This window comes from Rhea pennata, chromosome 5 (assembly GCF_028389875.1).
Source record: "Rhea pennata isolate bPtePen1 chromosome 5, bPtePen1.pri, whole genome shotgun sequence".
Lineage (NCBI taxonomy): Eukaryota > Metazoa > Chordata > Aves > Rheiformes > Rheidae > Rhea > Rhea pennata.
Window position 1 is genome coordinate 5,445,949 of NC_084667.1, and position 21,425 is coordinate 5,467,373.

The 21,425-nt window shown below is 36.1% G+C and overlaps 1 protein-coding gene across 5 annotated transcripts in view; it reads left to right on the forward strand.

The window, feature by feature from the left end:
- Window positions 1-21,425, forward strand: part of STRN3 (striatin 3) — a 67,380-nt gene that overhangs the window by 940 nt on the left and 45,015 nt on the right. For 4 of the 5 annotated variants that reach the window (XM_062575818.1, XM_062575821.1, XM_062575820.1 and 1 more), the window contains exon 2: window positions 20,732-20,835. In XM_062575818.1, the coding sequence (XP_062431802.1) occupies window positions 20,732-20,835 (104 nt within the window). Of the gene's footprint in view, window positions 1-115; window positions 449-20,731; window positions 20,836-21,425 lie in introns of those variants that run through there. The other variant, XM_062575822.1, reaches the window with a different exon arrangement.

Below are 21,425 nucleotides of genomic sequence, written 5' to 3' on the forward strand. Positions count from 1 at the left end.
CCGCGCTGGGCGCCGCGAGCAGGAGCCTCCGGGCCCGGGAACGCTGCGGCCTCGCCGAAGCTCCGCGTACAGGGCTGTCCCGGGCGTTCAGCTCCGGACGGGCTGCGCGCCTCCCTTCTCTTGCTTTTCTCGCTCCTCGAGACCCCTCGCGTCGGAGGAACGACCGCTGAAGAATAGCGAGGAGCTCATAGGTCTGCAGCGGGATCGTTCTCCTGTGCCTAACAGTGCAGGCTGGGTGTCAGGGACAGAAGCTGGACAACCCCGCAGGAGAAAGTGTTTGATTGCCAACATAGATCGCTTCCAACTGGTGTTTGCTTCTGAGTTTTTGAAGGGGTACCTCGACTGATTTTTTTCACAGCTAAGAATAAAACTGTCCATACGCTATTACATACTTATATACAAACTACAAAATCTACTGAATTTGAGGTATCCCTATATGAATGAATGGGTGAGTCATTATTGCTTTATAGGACAAAACCACAGACAATAATAGTCAACAAACTTTATTGCTTTCAAACAATTTTTTGTGATTTATGTATTGACAGATTGTTTACTGTGTTGAAGCACCATTCCATCAGATTGCACTGTAATTAGTCTTTAATAGCATGTTGCAACAGCAACCAACTTCTGTGATGTTTATACTTCCAGATTTCAGAACTGAGAACTTGACCTGAGCCTGGGCAGTTCTTTCAGGACTTCTCAGCTCTATAATAAGCATGTAATTTGCCCTGTTTTCGTTATACTTATTTCATTATACTTATAATTAAGAAAGGATTAAAAAAAAACTCAAGTGAACAAATGAAAAGGCTCCCCTATTTACTTCACTTACTGCCTTACTATTTTAAGCCTTGTGACACAGTTGTTTCTAAAATCAGTTTGATGCATATTGGTGGGCATTTTCAGTAGAGAACAGTTGACTGTTTCTCTTGTTTTCTCAGCAGTATTGTACTGTGTTTATAAATAAGTTGCCTGGTGAGCATTCATTAGGAAAGAAAATCATCTGAAGATATTTATGTATAGGCTTGTTATTTTAAAACGAAGTATCTCATTCTGAGCTCTAAATGTAGAGCTTGAAAGCTGTATCTGACTGAAAAGTGCTGCTATGAACTCATTTGGCCTCTAGACACTATGATGTGTTCTTGCCAAGTCTCCTGCTTTTGCTCATAATTGTCATCCATAGTCATAATGTTTCAGTGCTTGCTTGTTACTTCTGGAGGTACTGGGGTAGTTCTGACCCTGGGTATGTGTGTCTTGATTCACTCTACTTCATGTGCGCATCAAGTCATGGGATACAACAGACATACCATTGCACAGTATATGTGCATGAGAGTGTCTTTTTTTTTTCATAATATGGGAAGTCCAGGATAGAAATATAGGGGGCATTGCTATTGGATTTTATATGTCAACCTATATGGTGGCAGTAACTGTTACAGCAATGTGTTGACAATATGTTTGGAAGAGATGTGTTCAACAGGCCTACTTTATTTTATTCCCCCCCCCTTTTTTTTCCTCTTCTACCCTCAAGTTGTGAAGTCACAGTTTATTTTGTGATTAATAAAGCCTTAACATTTTGGGCACAAAACTACAGTTTTGCCCGTTGAAACTGCTGAAACTGTTGTTCATCTGTGTGATCCAAAGTAGATATGTGAGTTTTCAGAGCACTGGGGCCTCCTGGGTTGAAAGGAAAAAATACTTCAGTAGCATGAAATAGATATTTAATATGGAAGTATGTACCATGAGAATTGGATTTCTTAGATGCAACTCTCATCCATGCATATAATTTCTTCCTTCTTTCAGCATTACAGTAAACTCTCTAAACATTCTTTTTCAGTGCTGGTAATTATAAGCTTCTTTCAACCTAAGTTAATAACTTTACAAATGATGCTTTATAAAAAGTATATGGAAAAGCAAATAACACAAGTACCTTTTGATTTTATTGACCAGTTTAGAGGGTTGAGTTTTTTGACTATTACTCTTTGGAAGAATAAGATGCTTTCTTACCTGCAGTACGAAACTAAAATCACTTTTGGGTGATTTCTCCCAACCACTTATTTTTCCCCCTGTATAGTTAAAGTAGCTCAGAGAATTGCCAACCCCTGGTAACAGCGCCCTTCGCGTGCTAGAGAAGGTGGGGAGGTGTCTTGCAGTAACAACTTACTGTTTTTTGACTCGTGTAATGATACTGGACTCTTTTCTCAGTTGTTCTTCCTGTGTATGGAACAATTTTTTGTAATTGATTTAACTTACAAGCTACTTATACCACAATCACAATGACTGGTCTCAACTGTTCAGGTTTGAAACCATCCTGTGGTATGTGACTTAAATCTCCACATTCACATCATTGACTCTGACTTTTAAAGTTTAATAACTTTACACTGTCTTTCAAACTATTCAGGTATCTGTGTGAAGCATTAGTGAAGCATTATAATTATTTGTCAAACCTGTGTGTGTAGAGTCAAGTACAGAAATGTTGAGTACTGGAGAGCAGTACTTAAAACATAGCATCGTTTTGTCATTGTTTATAATACTGGCTGCCACAGTAGTAGTTTGGTTTTTTTAAGCATTTTCTCATTGCTGTGTGTGAAGGAACTAATCTGCATTTACTCTGTGGGTAGGTCTTTCGTAGTAATAGGCTGGATCTGTTCTCTATTCTGTGAACTAAAAGACTGATTCTCACTTTAACAAATAGTGTGTAATTATGGCTGTAATTTTGCTCTGTCCATACAATGATCTTGATGTTGGTAGCTGTTATACTGAGATAAATCCAGTCCCTGTGGGTTAGTTAAGATGTTTTTGCACTTTACAGAAGGTATAGCCGCCCATGTCACTGGATATTACATATTTGATAGAAAGAATTGTTTCCGTTGGGAGATGAGTGACTCTGTAATCTCATGAAAGAAATGTGGATGGGGAAACGCTTTGGAGATGCACATACAGAAGTCCTCAGAGAAGGAAGATAAAGATGTGTCAAGGAGGAGTTCCGGGGGGGGGGGGGGGGGGGGAAGGAGTGGAGGAGGGAAATCCAAAATTGAAGATCTTGCAACTTCTTGGGTACCTGGGAAAGTCAGTAGGATTCCACTTTCTTTTTGGACATAGTTTGATACGCTTTGATAGAATCAAAGTCCCAATTGTATGATAAAATAATGCAATTTCTTCATGCCTTCTGAAGTAAATAAAAATAAAGTTAAATACTCTCTGGTATTTTAAAATCACACAAGAATATGTGGAGAGAAACTTAACAATAGATGGTACATCCAGATATTTTAATAAATGAGAAGAATAATTAAGAAACAGAAGTATTCTGAACAGTATACATGGCTGTATGATAAACAGTATACATCCTACTAAAGAACTCAAATGTGCATAGAGGTTAGTAAGTCTGTTAGTCCATTTTCCATCATATCAAATGACACCTTCAGTGTCATATTCAGTTCCTAATTTATCTGATGTTTACAAATGTGTTTTTCCCAGCTATTCTGTAACATTATGGGAACATTTTGTTATCTACCATTTTGTGTTCTGTACATCGGTGTTGAAAAAAGTCAAAACCTAAATTCTAGATTTTATTCGCAAACTTCTTCTGCAGGGCAGGTGTAAGCAGCTTGTTGCAGAAACTTTATGAACTTCAGGAACCTGGTAAATACTGCAGAATTACATGATAGTAATGGACCATTTCTTTAGATTTTTAAAGCAAGCTATTTATCTTCCTGGAGGTCTTTCAGAATAGAGGTGATTGTAATTTAGGAAGTGCTGATTTAGGCGCTTTATGTGAATGGTAAATATTTAAATATATGTAAATGTGCAAATATGGTGAACTTGGTGAGAGAGTGTTCAGACTGCAGATAAACAGTCCAGTAGCAGTAGGGTTTCAACACTTACAAAGTGTAGCAATAATCAGTTGCTGAAATGTGTGGCTGTGTGTTTTGGCTTGTTGCAGGTTTCAGCAGGGAAAATAGCATTGGGAATATTTCTTGAAGTTGCAGGAACAATTCTTCTGGTAGCAAGACTTCACCTTGCTTGTGGCAAGTAAATAACTGCCTTGATGATAGATCAGATGTGAAGAAAATGGTAAGGGTTGTAGAATGGTCATTGTTTAGTTAACTGATGCACGTATGATTGCTGTGTCTCAGTTCAGCTAGGAAGTGTGAAGTAAAATTAACATTTTTTTCAAATGCACAGCTTTTTTGACTTAACAGATTTTTTTTTGAGGGGGGGGGAGAGGATATAGTAGCTGTTAGAAGCATGTTAGGTCGAGAAGTGTTTGGATGAGTTCATGGAAGAAAGATCCCTGAGGGCTTCTGAATTCAAAGATGCCACCTGCATCTCAGGCCGCTTCTTAGGCTACAAGTTTTTGGCAATCACAAAGGTATTTTGAAGTTTCTTCTGTTTCTGTACTGCACCCAAGGGTCTGCGTCTCTGGCTGTGGTTAGAAGCAGGACACTGAGATAGTTGATCTATTGGGCTGAACAGGCATAGTCCTCCTTAAATTTTTATGGCCAGTAAAGTAGCTCTGAAATGCATTAGTTTCGTTTAAAAAAAAAAACTTGCAGCACTGTTTTGATACTGTTTTGCTTAAATAACAAAACTTAGTTGATACCAGAGAGGATTAACTGAGAGAGATTGTACAAAATTTACATATAGGAAGTATGCATATTATAGTTGTGGAACGCACAGGATATTTTAATCATACATCGTTTATCTTTTTAGAAGATTGCTGTTGGAAAATAAGCATAACTGGTGGATCTTACAGATATACCCTATGCTCATTCTGAAATGAGGCTTAACTACTAAGGCAGTCTTTAAAAAACAGAGAAGATTTAAACAACACTGACCTAAAATGAAGTGAAATAAGTTGCAAAAAGTTGATGAACATTCTTTATTTGGGAATATTTGCAAATCCTCAAGTATGCTGGTAAAATCTCAAATGTCTTGACTGCTGTTCGTGCAGGCTGTTATAGTATTTCCTGTGGTAGAAGTGCTTAAGTACTTCTCTGTGCAAATAAATAAAACTACTTCACATACTGTAATATGCAAGTATTTAATGTGATTATTTTATACTGAAAGCATTTCCAGTATAAGATAGTATACACACAGACATTTAAAAAATAGAAACTTTCATTCATGAATAATTTATCTAAGCTAATGGTGAAAAAAGTACATACTTTGTGGAGCGAAATTAGACATAACCAGGAGATTCCCAACTGTGGCTTTTTAGAAGCTGTTCAGTCACCTGAGTTAGAGGCAGATGGCCTCTGGCAGAACTTTAGGAGCCTGCTTACTGAAGATTCAAAGTCTGTTTTTTTGTGTGTGTATGGTAAATCCTGCCTTCCTCGTAAGCTTCTTGGCAAGGTTTCCAAAGTGGAAAAAGTGCAAGGTTACTTTTTATGTAGGAATAACCTGTGCTGAGAAGACCTGACTGAAAATTAAAAGGCAACTGCTTTATAGCACAGTTTGCCATCAAAGATATGCACACAAATTTGAAGGAAAGGAATTTCTTGAAATACTTCAAGGGAAATAAGAATAAGGAGATTTTCTCCTATCAACATAGATGCATACTTAGTAATATATGATTCTTTCATTACAAAATTTAAATATTGTTGGTCACAAAAAAGTAAGGTTTTTTTTTCTTATTTTTGCTGCTTCTGTTAGCCTCCATTCTTAGCCCTGCTCCCCTTTTTAACGGTTGTTTAGGCCTCTAAGTTTTCTGAATATTTTTCTTACAATATTCACCTTAAGCAGAACACAACAGAAGAACGCAGGATGTTGAGTTTCTGCTATATATAGACTGAACAGGAAATAGCTGGATAGCTGCAGGGATTATGTACAGGAGGATATTGATCAGTTCTATAGTTTTTTTCTAGAATACTCTTTCCAAATAATGCCATCCTATTAACACTGGGGAAAAATAATTTATTGTGTAATATTCTTTCCTAAATAATTATTTAAACTAAAATCACTATGAGAAGCTGTGTGGAGAAGAGTGATTCAAAACAGCCTTAAAAGTATATGGCAGGTAAACACAAGTTATATAACACTTTTTGGAGAATATTTTTTTTTTACAATGTTAGATATGTTATTTGTTAGTTTCTTTGCCATCGGTCCCATGCATCTTTAATGCATCTGTGAGAGTCACAGGCTTGCAGGTAGTTTTGTGAAATATCTGGTGATATAGTAATTTTTTTCACACTGAAAGTGTGAGATAGAGGTGTGTGTTCTTCATCGTTTTGTCCTTTAAGAAGTTAAGGGGGAACAGATTATGATCTCTTTTTCGTAACCATGGGAAGTTCTTCTGTAATCTCTTGCATAAAGCGCCTGTGCCAGCACCTTCCTTAGTGGATCCTCTGCTGATTTTACAAATCTTCTGGGCAAGTATATGACCTGTTAAGAGTTCTTGTCTGGTTGTTAGTTTTCTGCAGCTTGTTCTTGAATTACCCTAAGCAGTGGCTCAGCAGGATATTCAATATAATATCTCTGCCTTTACCTGTGCAGCTCCAAAAGGTATTAAGAGCTAATTAAGAATTTGGCCATTCTTCAAGATCAGTCCTGAACTTACTATGTAAATTCAAGCAGGCTGGATTTTTTGCTATTACAGTATTTTTATTTAAATGGGTGATTAGAGTTTATCTGTTAAAAATTCAGGATAAAAATAATTTTTTCTAGAATCAAGATAAACTCCACCTAATGTTACTGAGAGGTGGAATACCTTCATACCTTTTTGTATATTAGGAATGTTTGTGTTTATGTTTGAGTTTGTTTTGACAAATCTTGTATATTAGCTGTAATGTTGTAATAAAATTTGCTTCTCTGAATGCATATTGAAATGATCCTAAAACTTGGAGCTTGCTTCAGAAGTTCCAGATGCCTGAAGTTCTTCCTGATTATCTGCTTTTTAAATGGATTACTTGCAGAAGTAAAGTTTCTTCCCTTCTCTTTCTTTCCTTTTGTTTGTTTTCACCCAAAATCTACCTACAGAAATCCTAAAATAAAATTTAAAAAATTGTGGGTGGTTTGGGTTCTTTTTTTTTTTTTTTTTTTAACACTGTGTGGCAAGCTGGAATGTACTAAATTCTGGTCTGAAGTATTTAACTCAAAGCTATGGTGTGTTTATATACTAAGTAGTCTTTATCTCAAAATTCAGTCTTCCAGGTGAATGGTGAGGCCAGACCTCTCAGTGGTGCCTAGTGACAGGGCAAGAGGCAATGGGAGCAAACTGAAACGCAGGAAGTTCTGTCTGAATATGAGGAAAAAGTTTTTTACTGTGAGGGTGACAGAGCACTGGAACAGGCTGCCCAGAGAGATTGCAGAGTCTCCATCCCTGGAAATACTCTAAACCTGACAGGACAGTCTTGAGCAGCCTGCTCTAGGTGACCCTGCTTGAGCAGGGGGCTTGGACTAGATGATTTCCAGAGGTCCCTCCCAATCTCAACTATTCTGTGAGTCTGTGAATACTGTCATCTTCTGTTTAATATTAGGTTTACTGGCAGATGGCTTCAGTGTGCATTTGCTTGTATTTCACAGATCAGACTATGTAAAAGTGGGTAACTCATTAGTGGAAACAAGTCAGATGGGTTTAACTGTTCAGAACACTTGGCAGTTTAAGCTGAAACTGTTGGCTTCCTGTGAGGAAAAAAAGGTGGTTGGGAGCTTTTGTTTGTTTTTACAGAACCACAAAATGGTTGAGGTTGAAAGGGACCTCTGGAGATCACCTAGTCCAACCTCCCATGCTCTAGGGTCACCTAGAGCATGTTGCACAGGATCGTGTCCAGGTGGGTTTTGAATGTCTGCAGAGAAGGAAACTCCACAACCTCTCCGGGCAACCTGTTCCAGTGCTCTGTCTGCCTCACAGCAAAGAAGTTTTTCCTCGTATTCAGGCAGAACTTTGTGTTTCAGTTTGTGCCTGTTGCCTCTTGTCCTGTCACTAGGCAGAGTCTGGCCCCATTCTCTCTACGCCCTCCCTTGAGATACTTATAGAAATGGGTAAGACCCAAAATTAAGTCAGTTCTAGTGACAGAACACCTGGGTGCAGGGGCAGAAGAGTGAGGAATCCTTGAGGCCTTGGGAAAGGAAAAGATTCTGTGCAGACAAACAGAACTTTGAGAAGTATTCAAGGCGAATAGGTAAATATGCATACAAGGTTTTACAAGACCTGTTCTGTTTCATAGGTTTAGCAACCTTTATACAGTTGTATCGGCAAAAGTCAGGATTGCTGGTTGTTAACTCTGATAAGTTTTGTGAGTTAGAGTATTGGCACTGTTCTGTGATACGAGTCTAGGTTAACATTTAGAAAGTGCAGAATATCTATTCCTCCTCCTGGTGATTCCTCTATTAAAACACTATGTTATACACCTGCATTTTAACTGTTTTGCTCTTTTGTAATTCATAGGTAAGTTCTATCTTCATAAAACTGTGTGTTTGTATTTGTCAGCACTGCCTTTGACTTAAATGATGCGAAGTTCGGTAGTATTGTATTCTTACATATTTATATGGCTTCTTATATGGCTTCTACTTCTGACACATTAGTAGTTTTGCTTCTTTCTAGTACCTGTCCTTTGGCAGTGTTTGTCACAGACCTGCAGTTGATTAACATTGGCATGAATGTTTATCAATAGAACAGTCTTCTGTTAAGCTGTAAAGAATCGCCTTTTTTCCATGGTGATAACAGCTATGCATGGAAGGAATGTCCAATAAATAACTGCAAAGCTGTTTCATTAGCTGTTTATGAAACTTGCTTACAGCTTTAATTTTTCATATCTATGGGCACTTTCCAATAGTTTAGTTTCTTAGTATACTTTCCTTGTGCTCTCTTGTCAGTCTACCTCTCTGCTGACTTTTTTTTTTTTAACTCAATCCCTTCTAGACAGAGAAGTGTAATCTCTTTGGTACAGAATCTAGGAATGGATTACAATTTGATCATACAAAAGTTTTGAGGAGTTTAATACAAATACATGTCCTTGGATTTCATTTCAGAGGGATTTGAAATGAGTCTGAATTGCCTTTTCCTATTCTGTAAGTTAGTGTTTGTCAGGTCTCCGCTGGCCCTCTGCAGAGGGAAGGATTTTCTTCATAGAGTGCGTGGCTAATGGGTTATTTTGGCTTTCTCTGGAGTGACAGAGATGGCCACAACCTAGAGACAGAGTATAAATGACATACATTGTGTGGTATGCTTTTGTTGTCTGGATGGTGGGTGGTTCTGGGCATGCTTGCAGTTGAAACTAACTACTGGATTTGTACCTGGGGCATGGGCTTTTTGTTGTGTTTTGCTTTGGCTGACTTTGACTTAAGTGTTCTTACTTCCTTCTTAGCTTGGGGGTGTATTGTACTTTCAGGAATAAAGTTTACCTCAAGGAAGTTTATTACAAATTTCATGCTCTTTCACAGATTTACGGTGATGCTTTCTGAGGTGATTTTCAGGACTTCAGGGATTTTTGGTGTTGATCTCTCCTGCTTGTATACTGTGCTCTAGTCATGACCTTGTGTGTTCTTACTGTCAGTATTGAGTTGAACAACGTTCTGTGGTCCTTACTGGGTTATGTGGAGTAAACTTTTAGGACTCTTCTACACCAGATACCTAGTACATAGTTACATGAGTATAAGTCACTGTGTCCATTTTACTGCAAATTATACTTCTGTATTTGTAAATAACTAGTATGTTCCTGTTTTTGTAAAGAAGTCGTACACACTAGTTTGCTATGTTCTTTCCCCTCTGTCTTGTTTGTAGTGATTATAAGTACTTGCCATACCACACAGTGTATGATTTCACTTTGGCCGTGTGCTATTGTGCTACAACTACTTGTAATAATAAATAAGTGTGCTTAATATAATTATTTTACTTATTACTAAGTGTCTGTTGAGGGTCAGTTATGGCACCTAATTACTAGCAATGTAACTTAAAAATACAACTTAATTTTAATGCAATTAATGCATCAGTATAATGCTGTTGACAACATAGGTATTTTTAATCTTATCAGATACTCTGTTGTGGTGTTACTGTTAGTGTATAATTAGTCATAGCAGGTGGAGTGGTAAGAAAACTTTTTTACTAGCTTAGATGTGTTTCCAAAACTGTCCAGCAGCTGAAAAGAATTTATATGAATCTTTTTAGATGGGAATGGACAGAGATGTGTAAATTTTTTACTGTTATTGTTTATGTTTTCCAGTTTTAAAAGAGGTTTCTTGGCAAGGTTCATTGTTTAGGGGCAATGTAGGAAATACAAATAGTACTGACCATTAGAAACTGCATCATAGAATGAAATTATGTTGAAATAAACACACTGAGTTGCTTTCCTCTCAGATTCCTGCGAATTTTAATAGAATAATTTCATAAAAATCCTGAATAGTCTGTGGCTCTATAAATCAGAACTATAAATGTAGAAATTAGGAAGTGATTCTTGTCTTGTGATGTGTGCAGAACTGGCAAGATCAGCAGTGCAATATAATATCCCATTCTTCAGTAGCATTTTTGAGAAGAATGCTGAAGATTTGAAGGGAATGCATTAAAAGCAGTTTGAGAGGTGGATAGAACATCTTGAAGAGTGATCTGTTTAAAATTTAGTCTTGTTGGCTAATGAAAAAGAAGTCTGAGAGGTGGCTTTAGGTGCCTTTGGTTTTTTAAAAGTATTCAGATGCTTTTTACTTTAAATAGAAAGCTGTTTTGTTTGAGGGGTATCGTTCAGTAGATGAAGACTCTGCCTTGGAAGAAAGAGAACTACCCCAGTGAGGATAGTAGGGACTGTGAAAGACTTATGTGTGAAGGTGAGTAACTGGTTGCCTTTTTTTTTTTTTTTTTTTTTTTTTTTTTTTTAATATATAGGATAGCAACCAATGAAGTAACTGCACAGCAAGCTTAAAACAACTGAAATAATTTTATAATTTTTATACAGTGGAAAATAATGAATCTTTGCTGCATGAAGTCACAAAAGTAAAAAGTATAAATGGATTCAGAAAGAAATTCAGTTGTTACTTTGTATTCTATTCTGTTTCTATTAAGTTTGATGTAAAGAACACAAAAAAATTAAGGCATCAAACTTAAATGAGAATATAGCACTGGACTCCTGAGGTAAATTATCAAGAGAACTAAGCGATTCTTTCCTTTTTGGAAAAGATGCTTTACTTGAACCTTTCCAGTGTAAAGATAACTGAATGAAATATCGCCTATCTAAAGGTCAAGTGCCTTTAATTGATCTTCTTGTTCTTAAATGAATTTTATTTGCATTGCACTTAAGTATTGTTTATTCAAAAAAACCTTTTTCCAGGTACTCCCATTCCAACTATCCTTTAAGAGAATCTGGAAGACTATTACTTACCTACTTGAAAACAATGTTTGTAGTTGCCTGCATGGCTGTACATGTGAAACTTCCAGCACCTTGACTTTACGTCATGCATGATAATTATATGGTTAAAAATAAAATGTTGTATATTACCAACTTTTGAGAGAACTTGATCTCCAGTAAAATATGCATATGTATGTATTTTTAAGTACATACAGTCAAACAAATGCTTATTTTGTTTATTTTTAGTATCACTCCTTTGGCTTGAGACTTCTAATCCAATTAGGGAGAAAGTTGCAATAGTAAGCAGGAATTTGATAACAAGGGTATTGTAGATTAACCTTGCATATTCGTAATACTGAATGACTGTCTTAAGAGGAAAGGAAGCCTGGGCAAACTGTAATAGGTTCAGTGTATTCAACATGGCTAGTTCCTGCTAAGAAAGGCAATGGCTCTTTCTTTTATTAATTAAAACTGATGGAGGTAATCAGATTGCTGATAGGCTTTATCTGAGTTCAGTAGTTTGCTGGTTGGAGGGTTGGTGAATATGCCTGTCCATTGCTAAAAGTTGTGTTCAAAAACCAAAATCAGAAGAAAATCTACAAGAAGCCTTGCAGTGTGGATACTAAGACTCCTAGTTGCAGAATAATCCTGACCTTTTTCTAAGAAGTTTTCTTACAGCTGCTTTGGTTGTATTACTCCTTAGTCTGTGTGGTTTGCAATCAGTTTGTGCTGTAATTCTTAACAACTGTGTTGCATTCTGTAGTTTATACTGACCTGTCTTCAACAGCTTTCCATATGTGATCCAGGAGTTCAGCAAGCAGATGGGAGCACGTTAAGCCATTTGCTTCCACTCTCTGATTATTGTGATATGGGCAAATATATTTGAGAGTTTAGGTCTGGGCAGAAAATACTTCAAAGAGATTTGGAAGTTGAATAAAAATTTCATGGGAGTTATTTTGGCGTTATTTTACACATAGAGCATTTCATGAGTGAACTGACATCTATGGTGATACAAAAATGTCTTGCTGGATTGTTCTGTCATAGCTGTGATCACCAGGAATATTTGAAGTAGGTAAATGCAATTTGATCTGTGATAACTGTGTATTATTCTGCTGCTTGCCAAACCTGGTGTTGGGACTCTGGCCCCCCAAGCTTGTCCATGACTTCTCTTTGCATTAGTTTGTCTGAGGAGCAGATACTGCTCACAAGCTTTTCTCCCTTCAGACGCTTCATATGGAATAATGTCCACAATGTTCCCTTTGTATATCTTGTACTTTGGAACATCAGATGTGGCCTTGTTAATTAGGAGTTGGAGGGGTTGTCAGTGGACGCTTAAAATTGACAGCAGATGCTCATGGCAAGAGTTTGTCTTTGGATATTGGTGCTGTGGTTGTGTTGTAATTTTTTTTTTCCAGCATAGATATTTGGAAAATACCATAACTTAATTGATTTTTAAAAAGCAAGAAGTCTTTAATAACTTCTTACTAAATGATATTCTACTAATGTATGTATTATTTTCATCTGTGAAAAATTCTCCTCTGTTGCTCTATGTAACATTAAGTCTGTAAAATTACAAGATACTGATTGTATCTTGTATTTATAACCAGTATTTTGTGAAAGCTTATACAACTTTATAAACTGTTAATACAATGGAAGTACTAGGCCTGTGATAGACATGTTAGGGAAACCAGTTAGTTTAGGTGGATGCTTTCAAGCTATGCTGTGGTAAATGACAGAAAAATTTGGGTTTATTTGGTTTTCTTTCATATACTTCTGTCGTCTCATTTGTTAATCTATGTGAGAGTTTTCTGTGAAGGTCCTTTTTGGACATTAGTAAAGGCATTTTTGATATTCCTGCTATTGTGAATATTATGGGAGAGACCTGTTAGATGATTTGATAAAGAAACAGTGATTGGAGATTAATGTAGGAAGTATATTCTGTTAAATTTTGGCATTGACAAACTTGAGATTGGCATATTAAACTACATAACTCAGGTTCTTGCAGTTTTCTGTATTCCCATTGAAAGTGACCATGTGTATGTTGACATGTAAAACTGTTTAATATCCTGTGCTACCTTCTATCTGTAAGACGTGAGCATTAATCTTACATTGATGGGAAAGCTGATAGGAAATGAATTGAAGTCACATAGCAAATCAGTTTTGAAAATGAAAATGTAGGATTTTGACATGACAATCTTCAGAAAGTATGTTTTTGAGAAAGGAGGCTTATGTTTTAAAATAGTCTTAATTGGAAAGAGATCGTAGTTAAGTTCTTGCGCTTGTTTACAGAACTTTCTTAAATTCTTATCAGAAACATGACTGCCACGAGTGAGCATTTTTGGAGGTAAAAACGAGCATTTGTCTGGGTAGTTAATCTAGTGCCTCCAAGCATTCCTGTTAGCTATTAGTTGATTAAAGAAATAATTTATTGTGGCTGTTTACAACTTTCAGCTAAATCTTGGGTCTGCTTAGGTTATGGCTGTTCTTAGTGATTTTATGTAAAATGCCTGCAGAAGTTGTCATGTGTGTTGGGGGGAGGAGGAGAACTTGTATGCAGGGACAGTGGTGGATATTCTGAGACTGTGGCAAGGGGGATTTTAATAGTTTCAGTATGTCAGTGATAATTTCAGGAAGATAAATTAGTCTGGTTGTTAAGTTTTGGCTCTCTGGTGAAGAGGAGCAAACTGATAACAAGCTTTTGAATTTTTGATGAGCAGAGGTAATACGGTGGCAGTGAAAGCCAGGAAGGAAGATTGAGGGAAAAGAGTTTTCTGCAAGCCCGTACTTATTGCAGGATGGGAGGGGACTTGTAGATGACTAAATTCTCTTGTTTTTATCCATCAAATGTGTCATTAACCTGCTAGACACCTCTTTTAGAACTAGCTAGGTTTCTCACATCTGCAACACTTGCTGGGAAGTTGCTCAAGGAAGTCACTTTTCTGAAGGTTAGGAATTGCTTTCGGAGTCTGAACTTGTGTGTGTGTGTTTTTTCTACTGATGTTGAACTTGGACTCGAGTTCATAGTCAGAAACTGGTAAGATGAATCTGTGAAGAAAGTATCAGTTGAGGAGCAAGAAATTACTCATTAGCTCAAATGAAAAAGTCAATAAAGAAGGAAACCTTCAGAAAACCTCTTTATACCATTGCTGCTTTAAGTGCAGAAGTCATGACCTAATATTTAACTGCTGTTCGAAAGGTTCCCTAGAAAATTATCTTTTTTATTTGCAAATGTATTGCAAACATATTTTTGTATTTGGTAATTGTTAAAATAACTTTAATGTTTTGAAGTAAAGATTTTCTAGATAAAATTAACTCTCAAGTGTGAAGGCTTCCAATGGTAAAACAGTTCATAATTCTGCATAGTTTTTATTCGATAGGATCTTTATAAATGCTGCATCTTGCTTCTGATATGAACAGTGACACCTATCTCGCTGTGCAGCTTGCAGGGGAGATCTTGCTTGTGAGTCATTTATAAAATAAAGCGCTTTTTTGTTCTTTTTCTTTGGTAGGGTTTTTTTTTGTTGCTCTTGGTGGGCAGTTTGTTTTAAGGATAAATTGCAGTTAACTTACAGAGGGATGGGCGTTTTCAGGTCTGTAAGTATATAGTGAAACCTTTCTAATGCTTGATGCTTTTACATGCCTGACAATTTAGATGTTCTGAATGAGATGAAGTTTCAAGCTGCAGTTTGTTGAAAATTGATGCTGCAAGGTCATTCCTCTCATGTTTAATTTCCTTTTTGTGAATAGGAACTAAAATGTTAATAGTGAGTTAAATCTTCCACCTCCCCACTAATTTTTTAACTTAGTGTTCTGCTTCATTCTCAATGTAACAAACATCATCTGAGCATGAAGATGAGATTTATATTTGGATATGTTGTTAAACTTCTAATTAAATGTTAAAAATTCTTACTAGGAAGTAAGTCTTGTGGCGTGCCCTTGTAGGATTAAAACATACCTACTTTATGTGTGCACTAAGACTGGGTGTGTATGCTAAAGCTGATTCACTGTATTGCCTTTCTTTCAAAAATCCTGCAGGCCTTTTCCTTCCTTCCTTCCAGAAGTCTGAATGGACTTCAGAGAAAACAAAAAAACAAACATCAGGTTGCAGCTGTCATTGCTCTACATATAGTTGAATTTTCTTTCAAAATACACTTCTAGAGTCTGAGGTATTTACAGTTGGAGTTAAAAGCAAGTATACCTACTTCATGAGTGTGTTTATGTATTTGTAAATCCATTAGAATTTGTTCAAATTGTATAGGAAAGTGTTAGTGTTCCAACACCATGAGACAGGTCCTTTACATTTTATATATTGTATATTTTGTATATATGTCCTGTGTATTTCAACATTTAATTCAGGTTTCCTGCCTCTTTCCCTTCAATGTTTTGGTAGATTTGAGATGATGAACATATACTTCAAGTACTGGATGTCAGGATTTATAAATACGACTGAAATTCAATACTTTCATCATTAAATAACCTTTAGATTTTATATGCAATGTTACCTACTCCAAAATGCTGTAATGACTTCCCTTCCTTGTCCTCAATGGTTAAAAGAAGAATGTTTAATCAAAGTGAAGATTGTCTTTAAGTCAGGCTTTTTCCTGTGCAGTTAAAGCATTACAATGCATTTTTAATAGGTATCCTGCTTGTTATGGATACTGCTATATGAAGCATAGACCACTAATTCTTAGAAGTTTTAAGACCTTTCAAGATCTAAAAACCCCAAAACTTAATTCTTTCCCATAAAACAGTTCTCCTTCAAACTTTTTTTGATTTATTAACTTCTGTGTGAAATGCAGAGTTTTGAATAATTTGAAGTTATGTGGAAGTTCTCTAGTAAACTATTTAAAATCTATTGCAGTTTGATTGGACAGTATAGTTACATGCTAGGGATATGGAGTGTCCATGTAGTGATTTATTCCTATAGCTCAAGGAAAGCCTCAGTATTATTCTTACTTTCGATCTTAAAATAAAAGCCTAAAGAATAGTTATAAAATCATTTTTCAGAGCACTGAACTGCGGAAAGCATAAAATTTTGGGAGTAGAATACTACTGCTTGATTTGTGCATGGTCAGGCTTTTTATTTAAAAAATAAAAAGCCTTCCATGACATCCAGTGCGCATGTGTCTAAAACAACAACAAACTCCATTAAAATAATATTACGTTAAAAAAATCTAGAATATTAAATCTTAAAATTTTAATTTGCTCCTGTTCTGTATATGCCTTTTTATTTATTTAACCTCAGATGATTTTTGTTCAATAATTCTTTTTATCCTTGACATCTATCATGCCTAGTTCCAGGCGTTATTTCATGCATCCTTGCAGTGATACAACGTACCTGTCACACAGGCTGGTTCTTGGTGCTCCGTGAACTCTCGTTCGCAGTACAACTATGAAAGTTCATGTGGTGTTATCCTTAGTTACAGCTGAGAATCCAGCGTTATCAACTGCTGCTGAATTTTGTAGAAAGATCTCAAAGATGCAAAATTAGTCTTAATTTTGAAGATGGACAGTTTGGTGGAAGAGGGAGGTGCTGACCTGAGGAGGAGGCTTCTGGCTGAGCTTGTCCCTAAACAATCTAAACTGTAGCCCTGGAAGAAGTTCTAACAAAGTCTGTACGTCACTAAATTCAACCTGATTTGTAAAGCCACAAGAAGCCAGATTTTTGCTTATAGAGCTGCTGTTTTATACATATGTTCTGTAAACTAACACTCTTTCTCCCCACTTTGGCAATCATCTTGCTACCAGATTTTTTTTTTTTTTTTTTTTTTTTTTTCTTAAATAAAGTACCTTAACTGTAGCTCGGGAGGGCTAGTGCTGCTTTTCTGGTTGGACTGTCATAGTCGACTTCTCTTGTTTGTGACTCTTGTGACCTGGATGTGCAGGGTGTGGTTTTGTGGTCAGTTTAGGCTGGTCTAAGACTGTGCAGTTATTGAAGGGAGCTGTTACTTCCTTATCCTGTCCCCATCCAGCCTAAGTACTCCCGTGACTATACGTAGTACGATCAGGAAACTGTTCTAATTCAGAACTCAGCAAAAAATAGATTGATTTCCTGATCAGACTTAATGTATGGCAGCATAAGCAGCTGTCTCAGCATAGTGGAGGGAACAGAAATACAGGGAAGCAGAAGGATTGTCCCATTTGATACCAGGTTGGGGACGTAAGGATTGGTTTTAGGACAATCTAAAGGATTCTATTGTAACTGGAAGGGAGCAGAGATGGGTACCAGATCGTTCTATGCCACTCTTGTTTCCAAGTTTTAGCATCAGTCAGTCCCTAGTCATAAGGCACAATTATAAATTCTATCTAATCTAGCTTTCCTGATGTATGTTCCAACAGAAGGGAACCTCTGAAAGTTAGAAAACTATTATCTAGAGAGGATGTCTTAAGTGTTTGTCTTGGTGTATGGAATCAGGTTAGTACAACAACGCTGAGGAGGAGCGATGTGTTTACTTCATCTTTGTTGCTGAGCCTGAGACTTTCCGCTTCTCAAAAAAGTCAGTTTGAGGATATCGCATGTTAATGTGTAGTTCAGTTTTTGGGGCTCTCAGAATCATGCATTGTATGAAATGATAGTTTTGATACCCCTCATTTCTCAATGAAGGCCTGAGGAAGGAAGCTGATTGGTGTAACTTACACAGCAAATCTGCAATGGTGGTGGTCTTGATTTTGTGTTAAGTGGGAGAACAAAAGTTTTCTAAAAATCCTAAATTCAACCTAATGTTTATGCAAACACTTAATTGTAGGAAGCGTTGCTAAAAGATACCTGCTAATATTGACGAAGAACTAAGGTAAAGGTGGTAGAAGTACAAAACGTCTTGTGGAGCAGGAAATCTTTGATTATTCTGTCTCTTTGCAAGCAATTCTTGCATCGCAGTGACTTTTGTACCCTGTGAAGACTGTTTAAAAATACTTCTGTATATTAAGCTTTTTGTTTGTTTGTTCATTTTTATAAAGCTATTTCAGTAGTGTATTGATTTTCAAGATCACTTAGCTTATTATCCTGCCTGGTTGAAAAGTGTGAAATGTAGCTAGGAAACATGAGGGCAGATTCTATTTGCCCAAGTACACTGAAATATTTCCAGAAGAGGAAAATAGTTTGGCTGTGTGCATTTGGGAGGCAAATCCCCCTCTCCCTCCCTGTATGATCACAGCTGTATTATTTGCTGCCCTGTTATCATGAAACTGAAGATGGAATAAGGCCCAACAGTTGCAGCTGGCAACTAAGATCTGTAAAATAGTTATAAAAGGAAGCCAGCTAATGAATGAAGACTATTAGAAAGAGAAAAGACCATTATTTGCAGAAGACTTGAATTTTGGAAAGAGTTGAGAACTGCATTCCGGTTATAGTGTGTAAGAGCTTTTGTGACTTTCCTCGGATGATAATCACATAAGTATTTAGTTCTGTTTTTATTTCTGTCAACAGTCTGTGTTCATACAGTAACCTCCAAATATTTGGAGTATGACGCTGAGCATATACATGCATATAACACAACTATTTTGATCTCATTGTAAAGCATCCTTTAACAGAGCAGTTGCAGTAGTAGTTTGGAGGTAAATAGTTACTTTATGTACACTTTATATTTATGTATAAGGAGATTGTTTAATTAACAAAAGCTTTTGTTGTCTTATCCTTGACTAATGGAAATTAAAGCAACCAGCTGGGATTGTGGAGTCGTCTGGTCATCGCTGCCTTAGATGCTAAGGGAATGTAAATAACGTATAATTACAGTTTCCTCCAAGAGGCTGTTAACTTTCTATTGGATTAGTGTCAGTCATTATTTAGATTTAAAAAATAGTATACATAATTACAGTTGAGTACAGTTGCTGGATTTTGTTCAGCATCCTCCACCCTCTTCCAGTAGGAACCCGCTGTTCAAAATAACTGATTCCTGGTCCTGTTTTCTATCTTGAAATATCTGTGTAGTAGTCATTACAGTCTTTTATATAATTCCTTCTTCTCTAATACTGTGCACTGTTACGTGTTGCGTTACTCTAGGTTGTAGTGATTGATTGAGAATGGTTTTCACTGTGGTTTTCTAATTGATGTCCTTATTCAGAATTGCCTTGTTCTGACTAGGATTTTAAATTTTACTTGATTAAATCATTATTTAGCTAACGCAAGATAAAGGCACACTTTTGTTTCTAGTTTTTAGAAACACTGAGCACAGGACTGGGAAGGGGTCAAGCTCAGGACTGGATGGATGTGCTAAACTTTGTATTTTGGTATCACTTGATCTTGCGAATGGAGTGCCACAGTCTTGGTTAGACCATTGCAGGCTCTAACTAAGATTAAAGAAAATGTCCAACAAATCACATTTTTAAAGTCTTAAAGGCTAGGTAATAGCCTTTATAATCTGGTTCAGGTTGTATCTCTCCATTTTTGTTGTACTTTTAATAAGGAAATTGTATCTTTGATCTTAACCTTTGTAGAATGATGTTGTCTTTATTGTTGTCTTTATTCTAGTTTTTATCTATCTTTATTTCCAAGAAAATTATCTTCCATCTTATCTTCAATCATTAGGTGGCTAATTCAAGTCAGTTTAAAGTTGTAATGAGGACAAGTGAATTTTTGGTTTCCTACAAGATAATTTCTTTTCTTTTCTTTTTTCTTTTTTCTTTTCTTTTTTCTTTTCTTTTCTTTTCTTTCTTTCTTTTTTTTTTTAATCTTATATTCAGATCACCAAATTCCCTTATGTTCTTTGGGATTTTAGCTTAAAAAGTCAAATATACAGTCCTCCGCTAGACTTTTTTTTTTCAGTAGTTGGGATTGCTAGTATGTTCCACTGAACTTATTCTTGTAATCTACCACATTAGCAGGCAACTATGAAACTTCAATTTTCCTGTGTAAAAGTTAGATTACTAATATGGTTAGTACTTTACAGAGGGCATTATTCTGCTCTGTCCATATAGAAGAACGCACTCAAATGATTCTCACCTGATTCTCTAATGTTCAGCTGTCTTCAGTAGTGAGTAAAATCTGAATCAGTAAAATATACTTGTTTCTTGTATTATGGACTTTTAAGTTATGTATGGGAATTCTGTACCCATTTCTTTTATTTCTTTGTCTGTTTGATATGCTTGTGTTAAAAACGATGATGTAGGTATGATAAGTACCTATTTTAATATGACTTCTGATTCAGACAAAAATATATTAAAGGATTTATGCTAACTGCCACAAGGGAAAGTGTGTGTGTGTATTTTATATTGACTTCAAATTATTCCTGTTTGTACCATCTTTTACAGTTAGTATACTAACTTTAATACCTTTGCTTCAAGGAAGGCAAACTTGACAGAAAAGAAAATTAGATCTCTAGGGCAGAAATATTTTTGTTATTAGTGATTTTAACTAAGTGGTTGAAACTAAACACTGCCATGCAAAATAGTTTTCCTTTTTTATGTATTAATATGTTCTTTGGGGGACAAAATCGAATAAAATTCTTTTTTTTGTTTGTTTTCAGGCTCGGATAGCGTTTTTACAAGGGGAAAGAAAGGGTCAAGAAAATTTGAAGAAAGATTTAGTGAGAAGAATAAAAATGTTAGAATATGCATTAAAACAAGAAAGGTAGGTATACATATTTGTTCAACTTTTATCTGACTTGGAAGACTTTACAGACTGGAAAAAACATATTCACTTGATGTAAATTATCTCTACCAGATGATTGTACAGTTTACTTTATGTAAACTGTCTTTATGTTAGGTCATTATTACACTATGCAAGCTGTCGGGCTTTTTTAACAATAGTGACTGAAAAATACTTTTTTAAATGAATTGGCTAGTGCTGTTTTTGCCTTATCTTTTCTGAACTTCAGTAGTGCCTGCAGTAAAATTGTTAAAGGCATTTCAAATTGGTTAACGTGTTTTTCAAACTGTTTGGCTTAAACACAGCATGTTCAAATTGAGCAAGTTTCTTTTTCTAAGTTGGTAATTACGTATTAAATAAGAACAAACCTGCTAGGTGATTTTTTTATACTTCCAAAAGTATAATAAAATCTGTATCGTATTACTATGCCTTTACCCACTTCCCAGTTGTGTTCAGCTTAAAAGGATGAAAGGCATTCTTTTTGTTTTGTACAACCATTTTATATTAGTTACATGATCAAAATTTTATTTTGTTGCAGAACAGTATCTTTTAATGGTAAATTTTGACGTATT